Source organism: Hemiscyllium ocellatum, chromosome 18, assembly GCF_020745735.1.
Source record: "Hemiscyllium ocellatum isolate sHemOce1 chromosome 18, sHemOce1.pat.X.cur, whole genome shotgun sequence".
Lineage (NCBI taxonomy): Eukaryota > Metazoa > Chordata > Chondrichthyes > Orectolobiformes > Hemiscylliidae > Hemiscyllium > Hemiscyllium ocellatum.
In genome coordinates this window covers 68929227-68949356 of record NC_083418.1, presented here as the reverse complement: position 1 = coordinate 68949356, position 20130 = coordinate 68929227, and the positions used below count along the sequence as shown (strand labels likewise).

At 44.3% G+C, this 20130-nt stretch overlaps 1 protein-coding gene across 3 annotated transcripts in view; it reads right to left on the bottom strand.

The window, feature by feature from the left end:
* Positions 1 to 7472: 7472 nt before the first annotated feature.
* The window catches only part of lrp4 (low density lipoprotein receptor-related protein 4), a 392905-nt gene continuing 380247 nt past the window's right edge, over positions 7473 to 20130 (bottom strand). For all 3 annotated transcript variants that reach the window (XM_060839081.1, XM_060839083.1, XM_060839082.1), the window contains exon 38: positions 7473 to 11762. In XM_060839081.1, the coding sequence (XP_060695064.1) occupies positions 11427 to 11762 (336 nt within the window). In that variant the 3' untranslated portion in view covers positions 7473 to 11426. The remainder of the gene's footprint in view (positions 11763 to 20130) is intronic.

The window sequence follows — 20130 nt, the reverse complement described above, 5'->3', positions numbered from 1 at the left end:
CATTACTCCCAGAAATATTGTGAACCTTGTGTTATCTGTGCTACTAATAATGTGGGGAGGGGAATACAAATGAGTCAGGCAGCACACCCCCAACCCCAAAAATCCTTTGAACATTTACGGATACGAAGGGAAAAGGTATTGTTTGTAATGGTTGATATGTTTTCCAAATGGGTGGAAGTATTCCCCACATCTAAACAGGAAGCCAATGCAGTAGCCAAGGCTTTGCTAACTGAAAGAATTCTGAGATGGGGCATCTGTGAAAGGCCTAGTAGTGACAATGGGACACCATTTGTCAATAATGCCTTACAGCAGATCAGTGATTATTTGGAATAAACATGAGACAACACTGTACCTACCACCCAGCGAGCGGTGGGGCTGTGGAAAGAGAAAATGCTACCCTGAAAAATAAATTAACAAAATGTTGAGAGGAACTAGGGGTGACATGGACAAAGGCACTTCCAATTGTGCTAATGTATAAGAGATCTAGGAGGAGAGGAAGAGCTAATCTTAGCATGTTTGAGATTTTGTTTGGTATGCCACCCAATACAGGAATTAGCCCAAGACCTAAGGTAAGACAGATAACAGGCCACTGTGAGGATGAGATGTTGTGTTACTGTATAAAACTCTCTGCACTTTTGTCTCAAATACAGAATCAAGTGAAAGCAACATTACCCCATCCAGCAGGAGGGAAGCTGCATGATCTTGAACCTGGAGACTGGATAATGGTGAAAGACTTCAGCAGGAAAAACTGGAAGGTGAAGAGGTGGCTGGGATCGTTTCAAATGCTCCTCACATTTTTAAATCTGGCTTTTTTTTTGTTATCCGTGTTGTCATTAAATGACAAAAAGGGGGAAAATGCAATGGAAAATTAACAAATTTAATATTGACTGTGAAATCTGAAAGAGAATGCTTTTCTAAATTTAATGCTGTGCTGAGTTCTGCAGCCAGGAGTCAGCTTGTCTTTGTTTGAACTTTGTAAACATTCAACTTGACTGTGTGACAGTCGAATTCAGTGAAAGCTGAGGAAAGCATAAGAACAGTTACGTCCATGACCAGGGGATGAGAAAATAACAACTTAAGTTTTCCCAGTCTTTGCCCTTGAGAGCGTGATAAGATTGGTAGAAGAAGTGTATCTGAATTATGCTCAAGTGCCCCTTACATGAGGCATCTGGCCGAATGTATTAGGTCGGTTCTGCAGTATCTGAATAAAGCTCTTTTCTTTGCTCTTGCTGCCAGTTGAGTTAAGTCAATTTAATTTTCACGACATGCACCATTTGCCTGAACTACCTTATTAACCTGTCCCGCCACCTTCAAGGACCTGTCACAAGCACCCTGAGATCCCTCTGTTTCTCTCAGTTTCCTAGTGTCCTGCCTATTCACTGAGTACTCTCTTGTCTTGTTACTTGTTCAGTAGTGCAACACCTCACATTTATTAGGGTGAAATTGCACCTTCCACTGATCTGCCCATTTGAGGAATCTGCCTCTTTTCCTCCTGTGACCTAATCTTGTGGTGGTCATTGACGTGGTCCAAGATGGCAGTGGAGGACGGCTCCTCAGCTGGAGCTCGTCTGCTTCAATTGCTTTTTATTTTTCTTTTCTCGTTCTTTTTCTACTTTGTCTTTTCTCTACTTCTCTTCTGGAGGGTGGAGGCACTGGCTGCAATGGCAGCAGCTGTGAGCCTTGGCGGTCAGCCATGAGGTGGCTGGTATGCCTGGGAAGAAGTTTCGTGGCTTCTTCAAGGTCTGGAAAAGTACCAGAGTGGGACTCCAGTGGGAATAGGCAGCCCAGGTTGGCATGTGCTGAGAGCGGGAACAGGCTTCCTGTGGTGGCCGGTAGCAAGGGTTGGAGTAGGCAGCTGAGGAGGGCTGGTGGAGAGAGTGGGAACAGGCAGCCCAGGGTGGCCGGTAGAGAGATATAGGAACAGGCAGCCCAGGGTGGCCGGTAGAGAGATATAGGAACAGGCAGCCCAGGGTGGCCAGTGGAGAGAGTGGGAACAGGCAGCCCAGGGTGGCCAGTGGAGAGAGTGGGAACAGGCAGCTCAGAGTAGCCAGTTGAGAGATATGGGAACATGCAGCTCAGGGTGGCCGGTGGAGAGAGTGGGAACAGGCAGCCCAGGGTGGCAGGTGGAGAGAGCGGGAACAGGCAGCTCAGAGTAGCCAGTTGAGAGATATGGGAACATGCAGCCAAGGGTGGCCGGTGGAGAGAGTGGGAACAGGCAGCCCAGGGTGGCAGGTGTAGAGAGCAAATACAGGCAGCCCAGGGTGGCAGGTGTAGAGAGCAGGAACAGGCAGCCCAGGGTGGCTGGTGGAGAGAGCGGGAACAAGCAGCCCAGTGTGGCCGGTGGAGAGAGTGGGAACAGGCAGTCCAGGGTGGCCGGTGGAGAGAGCGGGAACAAGCAACCCAGGGTGGTGGAGAGAGTGGGAACAGGCAGCCAGGGTGGTGGAGAGAATGGGAACAGGCAGCCCAGGGTGGCCGGTGGAGAGAGTGGGAACAGGCAGCCCAGGGTGGTGGAGAGAGTGGGAACAGGCAGCCCAGGGTGGCTGGTGGAGAGAGTGGGAACAGGCAGCCCAGGGTGGTGGAGAGAGTGGGAACAGGCAGCCCAGGGTGGCTGGTGGAGAGAGTGGGAACAGGCAGCCCAGGGTGGCTGGTGGAGAGAGTGGGAACAGGCAGCCCAGGGTGGTGGAGAGAGTGGGAACAGGCAGCCCAGGGTGGCTGGTGGAGAGAGTGGGAACAGGCAGCCCAGGGTGGCTGGTGGAGAGAGTGGGAACAGGCAGCCCAGGGTGGCTGGTGGAGAGAGTGGGAACAGGCAGCCCACGGTGGCCGGTGGAGAGAGCGGGAACAGGCAGCTCTGGGTGGCAGGTGTAGAGAGCATGAACAGGCAGCCCATGGTGGTGGAGAGAGTGTGAACGGGCAGCCCAGGGTGGCTGATGGAGAGAGGGGGAACAGGCAGCCCAGGGTGGCGGTGGAGAGAGTGGGAACAGGCAGCCCAGGGTGGCCAGTGTAGAGCGGGAACAGGCAGCCCAGGGTGGCGGTGGAGAGAGCAGGAACAGGCAGCCCAGGGTGGCCAGTTGAGAGATATGGGAACATGCAGCTCAGGGTGGCCGGTGGAGAGAGTGGGAACAGGCAGCCCAGGGTGGCAGGTGTAGAGAGCAGGAACAGGCAGCCCAGGGTGGCAGGTGTAGAGAGCAGGAACAGGCAGCCCAGCGTGGCCGGTGGAGAGAGTGGGAACAGGCAGCCCAGGGTGGCCAGTGGAGAGAGCGGGAACAGGCAGCTCAGAGTAGCCAGTTGAGAGATATGGGAACATGCAGCCAAGGGTGGCCGGTGGAGAGAGTGGGAACAGGCAGCCCAGGGTGGCAGGTGTAGAGAGCAAATACAGGCAGCCCAGGGTGGCAGGTGTAGAGAGCAGGAACAGGCAGCCCAGGGTGGCTGGTGGAGAGAGCGGGAACAAGCAGCCCAGCGTGGCCGGTGGAGAGAGTGGGAACAGGCAGTCCAGGGTGGCCGGTGGAGAGAGCGGGAACAAGCAACCCAGGGTGGTGGAGAGAGTGGGAACAGGCAGCCAGGGTGGTGGAGAGAATGGGAACAGGCAGCCCAGGGTGGCTGGTGGAGAGAGTGGGAACAGGCAGCCCAGGGTGGCTGGTGGAGAGAGTGGGAACAGGCAGCCCAGGGTGGCTGGTGGAGAGAGTGGGAACAGGCAGCCCAGGGTGGCTGGTGGAGAGAGTGGGAACAGGCAGCCCAGGGTAGCCAGTTGAGAGATATGGGAACATGCAGCTCAGGGTGGCCGGTGGAGAGAGTGGGAACAGGCAGCCCAGGGTGGCAGGTGGAGAGAGCAGGAACAGGCAGCTCAGAGTAGCCAGTTGAGAGATATGGGAACATGCAGCCAAGGGTGGCCGGTGGAGAGAGTGGGAACAGGCAGCCCAGGGTGGCAGGTGTAGAGAGCAAATACAGGCAGCCCAGGGTGGCAGGTGTAGAGAGCAGGAACAGGCAGCCCAGGGTGGCTGGTGGAGAGAGCGGGAACAAGCAGCCCAGCGTGGCCGGTGGAGAGAGTGGGAACAGGCAGTCCAGGGTGGCCGGTGGAGAGAGCGGGAACAAGCAACCCAGGGTGGTGGAGAGAGTGGGAACAGGCAGCCAGGGTGGTGGAGAGAATGGGAACAGGCAGCCCAGGGTGGCCGGTGGAGAGAGTGGGAACAGGCAGCCCAGGGTGGTGGAGAGAGTGGGAACAGGCAGCCCAGGGTGGCTGGTGGAGAGAGTGGGAACAGGCAGCCCAGGGTGGTGGAGAGAGTGGGAACAGGCAGCCCAGGGTGGCTGGTGGAGAGAGTGGGAACAGGCAGCCCAGGGTGGCTGGTGGAGAGAGTGGGAACAGGCAGCCCAGGGTGGTGGAGAGAGTGGGAACAGGCAGCCCAGGGTGGCTGGTGGAGAGAGTGGGAACAGGCAGCCCAGGGTGGCTGGTGGAGAGAGTGGGAACAGGCAGCCCAGGGTGGCTGGTGGAGAGAGTGGGAACAGGCAGCCCACGGTGGCCGGTGGAGAGAGCGGGAACAGGCAGCTCTGGGTGGCAGGTGTAGAGAGCATGAACAGGCAGCCCATGGTGGTGGAGAGAGTGTGAACGGGCAGCCCAGGGTGGCTGATGGAGAGAGGGGGAACAGGCAGCCCAGGGTGGCGGTGGAGAGAGTGGGAACAGGCAGCCCAGGGTGGCCAGTGTAGAGCGGGAACAGGCAGCCCAGGGTGGCGGTGGAGAGAGCAGGAACAGGCAGCCCAGGGTGGCCAGTTGAGAGATATGGGAACATGCAGCTCAGGGTGGCCGGTGGAGAGAGTGGGAACAGGCAGCCCAGGGTGGCAGGTGTAGAGAGCAGGAACAGGCAGCCCAGGGTGGCAGGTGTAGAGAGCAGGAACAGGCAGCCCAGCGTGGCCGGTGGAGAGAGTGGGAACAGGCAGCCCAGGGTGGCCAGTGGAGAGAGCGGGAACAGGCAGCTCAGAGTAGCCAGTTGAGAGATATGGGAACATGCAGCCAAGGGTGGCCGGTGGAGAGAGTGGGAACAGGCAGCCCAGGGTGGCAGGTGTAGAGAGCAAATACAGGCAGCCCAGGGTGGCAGGTGTAGAGAGCAGGAACAGGCAGCCCAGGGTGGCTGGTGGAGAGAGCGGGAACAAGCAGCCCAGCGTGGCCGGTGGAGAGAGTGGGAACAGGCAGTCCAGGGTGGCCGGTGGAGAGAGCGGGAACAAGCAACCCAGTGTGGTGGAGAGAGTGGGAACAGGCAGCCAGGGTGGTGGAGAGAATGGGAACAGGCAGCCCAGGGTGGCTGGTGGAGAGAGTGGGAACAGGCAGCCCAGGGTGGCTGGTGGAGAGAGTGGGAACAGGCAGCCCAGGGTGGCTGGTGGAGAGAGTGGGAACAGGCAGCCCAGGGTGGCTGGTGGAGAGAGTGGGAACAGGCAGCCCAGGGTAGCTGGTGGAGAGAGTGGGAACAGGCAGCCCACGGTGGCCGGTGGAGAGAGCGGGAACAGGCAGCTCTGGGTGGCAGGTGTAGAGAGCATGAACAGGCAGCCCATGGTGGTGGAGAGAGTGTGAACGGGCAGCCCAGGGTGGCTGATGGAGAGAGGGGGAACAGGCAGCCCAGGGTGGCGGTGGAGAGAGTGGGAACAGGCAGCCCAGGGTGGCCAGTGTAGAGCGGGAACAGGCAGCCCAGGGTGGCGGTGGAGAGAGTGGGAACAGGCAGCCCAGGGTGGCCGGTGACAAGAGTGGGAGCATGCAGCTGAGGGTGGCTGGAGAAGGAACAGACTGCAAGGCGATGAGAGCAGGCAACCCAGAACAGGGGTAGGGCAAGGTAAGCCCTTGGGAAGAGTGTGAGCCCAGCATGGGTAGGCACTTATGGACTGTGATGTTAAACTATTAACTGTTTCTTTGTTTATTAATTATTTCTTTGTTTTTCCACTTTCTGGAAAGAAGGACTATAACATTTAAATTTGTACACTTTGTTTTTCTTATTTTTTTGCTTTGTACCTAGAATTCTGTATCTAGGTATCTTTGTATCTAACATGGTGCTGTAAGTGGTGACTTGTAACCATTTCTACTGTACTCATGAGTACATGTGACAATAAACCTGGTTTAGCACATTGCTACCATGTTTTTTTGGTACTCTTAGGCTCTTCATCATTCCTCAAGTCCTGGACTGATAGTAATGATACATTGAATCCTCACTTTCGCCTACACTGAGGAATGTATCAGGCCAAGATATTAAGAATATAATTCTGCTACTGTTAATGGTTCACAGCTTCCTGTGAACATCCAGATTTCAGCCACATGATCTGTCCTGAATCTAACTGGTTTGTCAGAATGGTAGTGCCTCACATCATGGTTGAGGGGATCCTCAGTATTAAGATGGAATTTGTAGCTACACAAGAACTGCAAGGTGATTGCACCTACTGTTGCTGTCGTAGAGATATCTGCAACATGCAGATTGATGGGAATGTGGTCAAGTAGTTTTTCCAACTTGATGCACATTTTTGGGGGTGAAGTAAGATTTAGGAGAAAGTAGATTCCTGAAGAAGGGCTCATGCGCGAAACGTTGATTTTCCTGCTCCTTGGATGCTGCCTGACCTGCTGTGCTTTTTCAGCAACACATTTTCAGCTCTGAAGTAAGATTTAGACAACATTTTGCTGGTCATTATATGATATAGCCATGGGACTGTAATTAAATTCTAAATTATTTTATCATAGAATCCACACTTGGCCCATCAAGTCCACACTGCCCCTCCAAAGAGCATCCCACCCCAACTTGCACTTCCTATGGCTACATCACCTAACCTGCACATCTTTGGAATGTGGGAGGAAACTGGAGCACCCACATGAAACTCATACAGAATGAACAAACTCCACACGGACAGTTGCCCAATGCTGAAATCAAATCCAGGTCCTAACCACCAAGCCACCATGCCACCCAATTTAGAGCACACAAAGGTACTAAGAGGATGGGAGAGGAGACATAGTCTCAAAACAAACGGGCACCAATTTAAGACTGAAATGAGGAGGAATTTATTCTCTCAGAAGGTTGAGTATCATTGGAATTCTTGCCACTGAGAACTGTGTGGGCAGAGTCCTTGTGCATATTTAAGGCTGAAATAGATAAAATCAAGGGTTATGGGGAAAGGGTAGAAAACTGAACATGCGGAATGTCGGATCAATCATGATCCTATTAAATGGCAGAGCAGGGCCGAACTGTGTCCTCCTGTTCTTATTTTGTCTGGTCTTGTGGATATTATTGGTCACTACGGATCTATGCTGGTGTTTACGTACCACACAACCACCTCCCACCTTTACCTCGCCTTATCAAGAAATATAATTTTGAACATTTCTACTAACTTTGTATAGGAGGGGTTGCTATGTTTAAAGTTCAGAATGACTAGGATAATTAAATATATATTTAAAGAATAATAAACAGAACATTTTGTGAAGTTCAGATCCAAATATACAAATAAGAAAAAAGTTTAGAAAACATTCAATTTTAATAATCAATTCATTTTATATACACACAGATATATAGTTCACACTAAACAATTGTTCTGTAAACATTTTCTAACTGAGCAAAGTTAGCAATTGCAAGACTGTCTTAAATATTACAGAGTTTAATTTGGGATAATTACAAAGACCCAAATTAGTTATCCAGCCTCTCAATAATAATATATTATAATGCAATTGGAAGACAAATGCACGACTGATGTCCAAATGCAGTATGTATGCTTCAGTCTACTTACTCTGCTTTACCTTCTATTAGATGAAATGTAATATTCAAAACCATTTAAAATCCTTTATGTTTTTATAATATTTTCTAATTTGACAAAGTAGAATACAAGATATTCCTGTGAGTGCAATGGAAGTACCTAGTTTTCTCCAAAAAGAAAATAATGCTGTGCTTAATTGAAATGCTAGGTAATATGGACCATGAAGTTGGCGGTTATCTTTTAAAATCAAGAATCTATATATTATAATCAATTAATTATGTAGGATTGTGCCATTCATTATCCTAAACTGACTAATTTATCAATTATTGCCACAATTAGTTTACTACCTGAGTATTTTAACCCACTGAGTACTGAAATTCCCTCATACAGTTTACTCACGATAATTTAAAGTAATTTTCGCATTAAACAATTCGTGAAAACAACTTGAATTAAGCACTGTAAATAACACAGCAAAGTGGGAGCTTAAGGCAAAAAATAGAATCAAATAATGTGTAATGTAGATTAAGAGTAAACTGTACACTACACAACATAAGTTATGTTATTGTTTAACAATTTTGAGTCAAAGCTAAAATTGAATACTATAAAAGAAGTTGGTGATATACAATGTAAAAAATATCAAAGAAAGTATCAGCAAAGAATTTTAGGCTTAAAAACAATTTCCCATATCGAAAGACTATAAAATGATTACATAGTGCTCAAAGGGTTAAAAAGGCCTGGTGCAATATTTCCTCACAAAATTCATTATATTCATTGTACTGGTATTCTGGTCATTGGTAATGATAAAAAGAATCTGACAACTTCTTGTGTCATTCTTCATTAGTTAACCATGAATAAAGTCTAAATCCATTTTCAGGTGCATCACAATTTATGACTTTTTTACAAATCTGGATCTTTATCACATATTTACATATTTAAATTTTTTTCCATAATTACATAGAAAGTTGCTTTACTTGATTAACAATCCAGTTATTATATTTCAAAAATGCAAGTTTAAATGCATATTAAGAACAGTAGCCCAAACTTGTGGTCGAGATAAAATAGCACAATTTGAGGTTTAAGCGCCAGGCACTCAAAAGGTTAAAAATTAGACATTTGGTCAGAGAAATGCATTTCTAAGCAAATAAGCCAAGCCATATGATTGCAACAAAAACACCCTCAAGTCTTGGCTCTATTTCCAGCATTGACCACTTGTTGGCATAAACTGACTGAATTAAAATTAGGAAGGAAAGAAAACAAGCAAGGTTTTCGTCAACAACTAATTGTTCCATCACAACAGTGGAAACTATAAATCTAGCAGTAATTTAGTTATCAATCAGATTAGTTACTCATAGTGACCATGCTTCAATTTTCTTTCCTCATTTGATAGTAAGCAATACTGTAAAAGCAGCAATCAAAATAAGCATACAAACAGCATACTAATGAAGCAGTTGACCTTTCAGTATTTGTTACAAAGACAATGTAACAATGTTAGTGGAATAGAGATGAAAATGTTGTGGAATATCAAATAATAGCCAACTGTGGCCCTCAGAAAAGCAGGGTAGGAATTAAGTGGAAAAACTGAGAGCTGATGTGATATTGATGAAATTTAAAGTAAATGGAGACTGCCACCCTTTCAATTTATGGAGCATGAGTGCGACAAGATTAAAAAAAGTAATTATTATCCAGATGATATTGCCAGCATCACAAAACATTTACAACGGTTACTATATGTTTTTGATTGTGAAAGCTGACTTTAGTTTGGGATATGAATAAAATAACCTACATATGCGATTAAATGGGGAATGATACTGAATTTGTGGGTGCTGGAAATTCAAGGCAGCAAAAAATGTTTTCCACTTTCTTGTTCAAAGTAACAATAATTTGCAACATGTTTCTCGACAAGGCAAGACAACTGGGCAAAGAAGCAAAATGCTCAATGGTATATAGGTGCTTCCAATAATCCATAAACTCAGCATTATTGTCTTTCACTGCTGCTCGCAAAGTTCAGTTAATGTCAGTGAAAGTTTACCTTCTAATCTTATGCTGTTATATAAATGATCATCTGTCTACTATGCTGAAAGTGCCAAAAAGTCTCTCTTTACAGTAATTAACAGCACTGTGCCCTAGACTTAAAGCAAAGATTACAGGGAATATTTCCAGTGAGAGAGTATGCCACTGTTGTTATAAAACAATTACAGAACATATCTCCCACCTTGTGAAATAGTTTTAATTTAGTGGACTATTTCACTTCCTCTGAAGTCTTTATTTATATACATGATATTGTATACTCAGGGACTTCTGAATATTAAGGAGCTACTGAATTCCATGCAAGTAAAGGAAAATTCAGAATAGACATAATAATAAAGTGGTTTTAAGTAAGGAGGAGAGTTGATATGCTTCACGGGAGAGGAATGAAGCATTAAGCTAATGACGACTCCTATCAGACTTTTATGCTTAAATTAAAAACCTTATATGGGGACTACTTTATATTTGAAGTACTTCATTTAGTTGCTTGTATTCCTTTAAGTAACTGAAAAATAACTAAATATTGTTGTATTTGTTTGATACTTGAACTTTAGTTGCAAGTTTAAAAAGTGGTTTGGCTTTCTCCGCCAATGCACTTTAGAGTTTTTGTCACTCAAATTTATTATAAATTCAAAGTAGTAACCTCTCTTCCTCACATCAGTTATTTATAATATTCTGGTCTGCTTCTCATTAATAATTTCACTCCTGTTCAAATTGCTCTGTGTTGCCATTTAATAACACAAAATAGCACTGAGATATCCAGGTGTGATAGAAACAGTTAAATTCTGGCCTACATCTGCAGCCTGTTTAATAGGTGATCTGTACTACATTTATAAACCATTTAATGTTACTAGTTTGCTCATGCCTAATATGTATACATTTCATTGAAATGTTCATAGTGGTTACAAGCAGGAATAGGTCTTGATAGCTTATGAGTTAGTAGAGTTAATAATCATTAATGGCAGCAACTTCAACTAAGTACAAAATGAGAGTCTTAATTGCAAATCAGTGCTTAGACAGATACTTAGAGGGCAAATGCAGCTTTTTCTGTGCAATTGTTTGCCAATTCCTGTATCCTCCATTCAAAGGAGCAGGATAGGAGAGATTTTGTGTCACATTTATAACTTCAGTTGTGACTGAATGTCAAAATGAAGATGAAAGGGTTAATTAAATATTTCTTTCCGATATTCTCCCTACTGTACAGAAGTCTTACCTGAGACAACAAGGATTTTCATACTGTCCCACAAAGACCCAGAAATGTGAGGCCTGCAGACAGTGTGAAAGAAGTTTACTTTGCTCCACTTACAGAATTACATCCATTTTAATAGCAGAATCCTCTACAGTAGAAAAGTAGGCCACCACATGCGACAGATAACCATCTGTACATTCATGCTTTAACCAGACACATATTTTAAGTAAATTTGAGAAAGAAATTGATTAACATATGCATCAGACATTTTGGAAATACTAAAAGAGAGCATGATCCCTTGGCTTTAATCCAGTCTTGTGTAATGTGTTGTTTTCCAGATGTGACAGCTTGTAGTGCCACTTAGTTCTCAGTTGAGTTGTGTTTTTTTAAACAAAAGAGTCTGCATCCTCACACTGTCTGGAGCATGCTCAGTCACTGTCTGAGGTTGTCATAGAAACATATTTTAAATAGAACACAGGGGAAAGAAAGAAGAATCTATTTCTGATCAGACCTCACTTTCAGTTGAGGGCTTACGATTGTGCTTCCAGCCAGTGTCGGGTAAGGGGAGACCACTTCTTTCCTGTGAGCTTGTGTTTACACTGCTGCACTCAGACAGTGGTTCATCCTGTAGCAGCTGTTCTGTCTCTGTGTCACCAAGTGAGTCTGTGCTGCCCTGGATAGACAGTGTTTCTGCCTTCATACAAACGTGATCTCGAAGAATTCCTCCTCGTGTGGTCTTAATCTGTTTCAAGTCATCCCAATACATGTCATCATTTGACAGCAAACAGATGCCTTCAACAATTTTTATCTTTCCTTTTGAGTAACTATTATCTGAAGCAGTCTGTAAAAGAGAAGGCAAACAATTTGATTCTGCACTCATTAACCTGGAGCCTTTTATCGAATTAATGGTTCACAAGCTGGCCGCAGCACATTTGAATTTCATATCTAACAGTTCCCCAAGTAAACATTGTTCACTTATGGATGTAGGTTTGCTCCCTGAGCTGGAAGGCTCATTTCCAGACATTTCATCATCCTACTAGGTAACATCTTCAGTGGGCCTCAGAGAAAAGCACTGATGATTTCTGCTTTCTATTTATATGTTTGGGTTCTTTGGGTTGATAGTGTCATTTCCAGCGGTGATACCATTTCCTGTGATGACATCGTTTCCGGCTCCTTTTCTCAGGGGGGTGGTAGATGGGGTCTAATTTGATGTGTTTGTTGATAGCGTTCCGGTTGGAATGCCATGCTTCTAGGAATTCTCGTGCGTGTCTCTAAGCCAAACAGAGACATGCACAAGAATTCCTAGAAGCATAGCATTCCAACCGGAATGCTATCAACAAACACATCGAGTTAAACCTCATCTACCACCTCCTGAGAAAAAGAACAGGAAATGACACCACCAACCCAAAGAAACCCAAACATATAAATAGAAAGCAGAAATCATTGACAGTGCTTTTCTCTGAGGCCCACTGAAGATGTTACCTAGTAGGGTAACGAAACGTCTGGAAATGAACCTTCCAGCTCAGTGAGCAAACCTACATCCAGAATCTCAACCAGAGCTACAAATCTTCTCAAAACTTGCTATTGTTCACTTAATTTTTCAAGAGTTCATATTATACTTTTCAATGTAATAAGTAATTGTGACAGACCTCTTCAGAAAAGATGTAGACTTCAGCCCACAAGTATGACCCAAGACTCCAGTTATTTGCCATTTTAGTTCTCTGTCTGCCTTCTTCTCTGACATTCTCATTCTCCTATGGTGTTCCAATGAAGCTCAATACAGATATTTGTAACCAGAATATCGTGACACACATTTGGAGCAATTGGGACATGAACCTGAGCCTTTTAGCATGGAGCTGAACATATGCTTGAGGAATGGCATCATTTTCCTTGATTAGGCATTTTATAATTAACTGGACTCAACACTGACTTCAAAAGCTTCCAACAAGTACTGCTGCTCCTACTTCTTTCAGATAGCAGGTGCTGCTCATGTTTCTGATGTCACCATTTCTAGATCTGCTAGACTATTACCACTTGCTTTTGCCTTGCACCATTATTCCTCCAACCTATCACAGACCTACTCTTTTATCATTCTTCCCTTCTCTTCCTTTTTCCTAAATCTTTTCACTCAAGATTTTAAAACTTTCATTCCTTCTGGATCTCCTGAAAGGTGAACAACTTCAAACATCAGTTTTGTGTTCACCTCTATATATATATTGCTGAACCTGCTGCATATTTCAATCAGTTTCTCTCTATATTTCAGATTTACAGCATAGAAACATAGAAAACACAAACAGGATTAGGCCATTCAATGTGGGTCATCATCCAATTCATGACCTTGTTCCTCATTTCTCACTTGATTCCTTTAGCCCTAAGAATTATATCTACTTCCCTGAAAACAGTGAACGTTTTGGCCTCAACTGCTTTCTGACAGAATTCCATAAGCTTAACACTCCCTGTGTGAAGAAATTTCCCAGTTCAATCCTGATATCTTTAAATTGTGTTCCCGAGTTCTGGATTCCCTGGTATCGGGAACATCTTTCTGGTGTTTACCCTATCTAGTCCTGTTAGAATTTTATCGGTTTCTGTGAGATCCCCCTCATTATTTTAAACTCAAGTGAATAGAGTCCTAACTGATCCAGACCCTCTTCACATATGAGTCCTGCCACCTCAGGTATCTGCATCTACATAAACCTCTGACAATGCAGCATCTGCAACATTTTACTCTTTGTTATTGTACATATACATGTTTAAGCTTTTTTTTGATACATCATGCCCTCATTTAGCTTGCTTTTAATTGCTTCCATCTACATTCTGTAAAAGTGATCTACATTTATGACATGGAGGTGCCAGTAGAACATAGAACAGTACAGCACAGAACAGGCCCTTCAGCCCACGATGTTGTGCCGACCACTGATCCTCATGTATGCACCCTCAAATTTCTGTGACCATATGCATGTCCAGTAGTCTCTTAAATGTCCCCAATGACCTTGCTTCCACAACTGTTGCTGGCAACGCATTCCATGCTCTCACAACTCTCTGTGTAAAGAACCCGCCTCTGACATCCCCTCTATACTTTCCTCCAACCAGCTTAAAACTATGACCTTTTGTGTTAGTCATTTCTGCCCTGGGAAAAAGTCTCTGGCTATCGACTCTATCTATGCCTCTCATTATCTTGTATACCTCAATTAGGTCCCCTCTCCTCCTCCTTTTCTCCAATGAAAAAAGTCCGAGCTCAGTCAACCTCTCTTCATAAGATAAGCCCTCCAGTCCAGGCAGCATCCTGGTAAACCTCCTCTGAACCCTCTCCAAAGCATCCACATCTTTCCTATAATAGGGTGACCAGAACTAGATGCAGTATTCCAGTGTTGGACAGAATCCAAAGTCACACAACACCAGGTTATATTGGTTTATTTGAAATAAACAGGTTTATTTGAAATCACAAGCTTTTGGTGCGCTGCTCCTTCATCAGGTGACTTGAGCTTTGAAAGCATGTAATTTCAAATGAGCTTATTGGACTATAACCTGGTGTTGTGTGATTTCTGGCTACATTTATGACATGTAGGAACTTGCATTTTCCAATCACAACCAAATATTCACAGCAATTTTCTTTAATTATGTAGCCCAGTTTTCCTGACCTATTTCCAAGCATTTTCCCAATGACTGCCCCTCCTGTCTCCACAGGAAGAAATGCAACAAATTCCTTGTCTCTTTGAAGTGACTAGTAGTAATTCCTCGAAGGGCCACTGATTTTGCTGCTCCATACAAATAGCTAATGGCCAAGGCATGTGTAGTGCACAGCCTGTTTATTGCTTTACAAAGATACCCCCAAATATCCTCCAACCGGCACTGGAACCCCAATTAAACATTTACACATGCTCTGAGGTCATGGTTAAAATTACAACAGGTTCCTCAGGAAGGTTTGATTTCCCTCTGAGTTTGTAAACCGTTGAATGCTATATGGCCACAGTAGTCTTGCTGCCAAGAAGGCAGATGCGATGCTTCATGTGTGGAACCATGTGTGGAAAGGACATCAGTTCTGGGAAGAAACCTTCCTTTCTCTGTAGCCTTGCGACATGCCTGGATTCTGGAGAATGTATATGGATTCTCGGGGTGAATTTTAACACCCCCCACTCACCTCCCACCCTCAAACAAGAGGGATGTAAAGAATTATCAAAAGATAACATTTTGGGTGGCACGGTGGCTCAGTGGATAGCACTGCTGCCACACAGTGCCAGGGACCTGGTTTCAATTCCCGCCTCAGGCAACTGTCTGTGTGGAGTCTGCACATTCTCTGCGTGGGTTTCCTCCGGGTGCTCCTGTTTCCTCCCACAGTCCAAAGATGTGCAGGTTAGGGGAATTGGCCATGTCAAATTGCCCGTAATGTTAGGTGGATTAGTCAGGGGTAAATGTAGGGGAATGGGTCTGGGTGGGTTGCTCTTCGGAGGGTCAGTGTGGACTTGTTGGGCCAAAGGGTCTGTTTCCACACTCTAGGGAATCGAATCTAATAACCTGAAACTCTGTCAGAACTAGCCTTCAACCTGCCCACTTGCAGTTTTAATGGAAGCAGCACAGTGATTAGGGAAGAGAGTGGGGAGCTAAAGCAAGGATTGCCAGATTTAAGAACTAAGCCCATCCCCACTTACCGGTTGGATTGATTTTTATGCTTCTACCCACCCTTACTGAGATCAGGCAGCTGTGAGGTAGAGTGAGGTGGTAGAGAGGTAAAGCTGGATGCCATATCATAAACATAGAGCCTAATCTTCATGTAGTAAGATGCTGTCACCAAGGAAATAGAAAGGGTGCCAAAGAAACATGATTGAGGTGTGCAGTAACTGTGTGGGACTGGAAGAAGGAGTCATTGGTGCAAGGTTCTCCAGCTAGATAAGGAACAGTGCAACTAAGTGAAGGAAGTTGGTCTAAGCTGAAGAGGAATAATCAAGGGGTGTGGTTAATCATGTCAAAGGATGCAGAGACAAGGAGGGTCCATGCATTTGTGCCATAATCAGAGAGAATGTCAATTACCCAGAATTCCTATGAATATGCAGCACAACTAGTCTTTTATATTCCACTCAAGCCTCGGAACACTGAGTACAGCTCTCAATTTCCTTTATCTTTGTACACTCAACTAGCTTCCCCATAAAATGCTTCTAAACTACTTGGGTCAACCACTTCCTGTGGTCATGAATTCCACATTCTCACCAGTCTTTGTGGGGGAGGGCAGGAAGCAGATTTCTCATACTTGAAGTAGTTAGGGTAAAAGTTAACTTATTTTTGATATTGCTACATGATTCTGATAAGATGCGCATTTGTTGGAAACGGGAAGTTTTGCTGAATAGGTTATTAACATTCCAGTTGCAAAATCTGTCTGTCCTTACATAGCCCATATCTTTCTACTCTGTTACATAATTAGTAATGCATAGTCAGAAAATGAGTAGTTACTTAGGCTACATTTAAGTGTGCTTTTTAAATAACTAATAATTAACTAGGTTGGGTTTGCCCTGAGCTTTGTGTTTATTTTTCCCAGTGTCTAGGAAATTGGGTTTGATTTTTAAGTTTCATTTCGGGAAGTTCCTGAACAGAGTCTTGAAAATGGAATTAATCTTGTATACTGTTTTAAAATAGTATACTTCTGTCAAACTAAAATTCACATCTTGGGGACTGGCATCCAAGTTGTTTTGAGATTGTCACCTTTTTCATTGTTCTTCCAGTTACGTCCTAGGGATACCAAAAACAGAAGCTGACCTGGACCAGCCATTATAAACATTGTGGTCCAAGAACAGGTCAGAGGCTGAAAAATATGTGTATGTGACTGACCTCAATACACAAAAGGATTGTGATGAAATACTGCCCACTTGACTGGAAGATGGCAGCTCCATCAACACCACTCAGGACAAGGCAACTTGCTTGATTGGCTACTCATTCACCACCTTCAACATTCACTCCCTCCATTACTGATGCTAGTGGGAGCAGTGTGTGTACCATATGAACTCACGTGCAGCAACTTATGCAAACCTCTTCAACAGCACTGGCCTAGCCCATAACCTCTACCATACAGAACGACAATAGGAGTAGATGCACGGGATCACCACCAATGCTCCCTCCAAATATTTTTTTCTGTTGCATAGATCTCTGAAGTTTGTGCCATGTGTCCGTCCACCTATCTGTGTGTGAGGACCTCCCGCAGCAGCCACACAGTTTAGAGGGAACGTTGAGCACCACGTTGAACACGTTGCCTTCCAAGCCTGGTGATATCCTGACTTGGAACCTTCCTTCACAGTTTCTGGGTCTAAACCCTGGCACTCCCCTCATTTCTGCATACAAGAGACCCAGCCTGAACTTGAATGTCATCAAAGCAAACTTCGTATTAGCCTAGACCTGGTATAACTGTTTGAGGAAAGGCTCTGAAACATGTTGAGCACTGCACATACCTTGGCAGCTTGCTGTCTCAAAAAGTCCACCATTGTTGGGGAGAACCAGCTGATCAACTCAGTCTTCTGCAAACTACAGCAGTGTGCGTTTGACAACACAAGTCAATAAAAATCCCAGTGTCCAGAGCAGTTGTAATTCCCTGTATTGCAATAAGACCTGGACTGTGCGTCAGCGACACATAAGAACACTAGAGAAATTCCACCAGCAGATACCTCCACTGTGTTCTCTCACTACCAAATGCTAGTGTCCGTCCTGAAGCTCAACAAACATTCTGCAAAAACCATGTTGAACTAAATACTGAAAATCTCTCCCTAATGGCATCTTCTCAAGGGCAAGTAGGGATGGGCAATAAATGCTGGCCTAGCCAGTGACACACACGCCCTATGAATGAAAAAAAAAGTATGCCCAGATGTCTAAAAATTATCTTCCCTACCAGGTCCTGGTTTCTCAACTGGCCGGGGTTCAAGGTTGCAATGAAGAAAAAGCTACAATGACAAAGCATGGCAACATTAACATTAACGAGTGGGAGAAACCTGCTACTGCTACAGGCTAGATTACTGAAATTATTTTTAAAAGGAGGCAGATAGATTTTGAAATATTAAGTTGAAGGCTATGGAAAGCTGGTATGAAAGAGTACATGAGACCTTCAGCAGATTAAACATGATCTTATAGAATAGTAGAGCAGGTTTAATGGGCTGAATGATTTACTTCTGCTCCTATTGCTTGTGTTCCTCTGTTCTAATCAGTCAAGATGGCAACAAGTTATCCAACAAGTTGGATCACACTGAGTCTAAATGCCTAAATGATGAGCCAGAGACAATAAGGAAGTTAATCCCACATTTGGATCCTATTACTTCATGCTCCATACCCAAAGATTTGTAGGTCAAGAAATGTCCGGTTCAATCGCAAGGACCCATGGTAGACTTGAGAGGTCATTATCCTCAAATCATGACAATGAATAAAACAACAGTCAGAACCTTTCCATTCCATTTTACTCTTAGTCCTGATGTTCTTACTTCTTACTCCGTTGGAGTCCCAGCAGTGATAATTGCTAGATATTTACCAATTACCACTTTCAACAACACACTGACTCCTTTATGTCTCTTTTAATTTGTAAACAGCAATTGGCTTCTCAAGCTTATATTTCCTTTCTGTAATCAATTCCACCATTTGTTTCCCACCCTACCTACCTTGTTGCAGTGGATAAAAAAAATATTTTTTTCTTTAGACATGATTGTGTGCTTTAAAATTTGTAGACTACTGACAGTTTACTGCTCACAGAAGGGAACGGGAACTCTCTGAAAGATTAACTGCCAGTTGAAAATTTTCATCCAAACTGACTCATAAATAAATCAATTGGAATTGAAGCAGAATCCCATAATTTCATGTGCTGGCCAACACCTTCAGTATTTCAGCAGGTTCTGGCAGCATCTGAGAAGTCACACAAGATTTGAAAAGTTAACTCTGTTTCTCTCTGATACAGATGCTGCCAGACCTGCTGAATTTCTCCAGCATTCACCTACTGTGCTTTGCTTTCGTACCTTAAGTAACTGGACATGTTTAAATCATTGGGAAACTCTTTTACCTGTGATAGGGACCATCTGTAGTTCAGATTACAGTAGGTGGCATAAGATTATCATAATCTCCTTTGTGGCATTCGGCTTTCAAAATCAGTTGTCTGCCATTCCAAGATGGGTGTGTGAGAGCCAGTGAGCGTAGCTCCAATGATAATGATCGGTAATGGTATTTGTAATGTTAATGAATTTACACAGGTATAGCAAGTGAAGAGAAAGGCAAATAGAATGATAATTTTTCTTCTGCAAATGTGAATGGAACATAAAAGTAGAATCGTCTTACTGCAGTTACACAGCGCCTGTGTGAGACTGCATCTGATGTAGTGTGTATAGTTTCTATCTCTTTATTTCATAAAAGATGCAAGTGCATTAGAAGCAGTTCAAAGAAGGTTCACATAACTCAATCTTGGGATGAAGAACTCATTTTATGAAGAAAGTGTGAACAGGTTGAGCCTACACTCAACAAAATATGAGGGGTGATCACATTGACATTTCTAAGAGGAAATTGATAGGATCCACACAGGGAGAATATTTCTTTTTGTAAGGGAGACGAGAGGGTGGGCAGTACAATTTAAAGAATTAGGTCTTCTTTTTGCGATTGAGATGCAGAGGGTTGTTAGTCTTTAAAATTCTCTTCCCCAGAAAGCACCGGAGATTGGATCATTGAATTTATTGAAGGCAGAATTAGATAAAGGTTTGATAGAAAGGGGAGTCAAAGATTTTGAGGGTCAGACAGGAAAATGCAATGGAGATCGCAACCAGAATCAGCTATTGATTGGAACAGCAGCCATGAAGGGGTGACTGGCCTAATCCTTCGACTAAGCCCTAAGTTCCTACATAAAGACATGTTGTGTAAGCAAACAGTATGTTTCCTGTCTTTCATACTTTTTCCAGCCCTCCAAAAACACCAAGCAGAGAAGAACAACATTTTCCATTACAAATCAAACTGTTTTAGTTTAAGGAGCCACTTCTTGGTCCTGATCTTGAAGGCTAATTTTATACTGTCCTTGCTTTCACCTTCACTTTTACCTAATTTGCACTTTTCCTTCTGATCTCTTTCACTTTATAGTCTTTCTCCAATTATGTATGTCAATAATAAAGTCAATCGCAATAAGACGGCATGTTGGCTTTTCATTAATATTAGGCTGCAAAGAAAAATATATCTTTTTGTTGCTCATATCTTTTGTTGTGATGTGGAAGTGC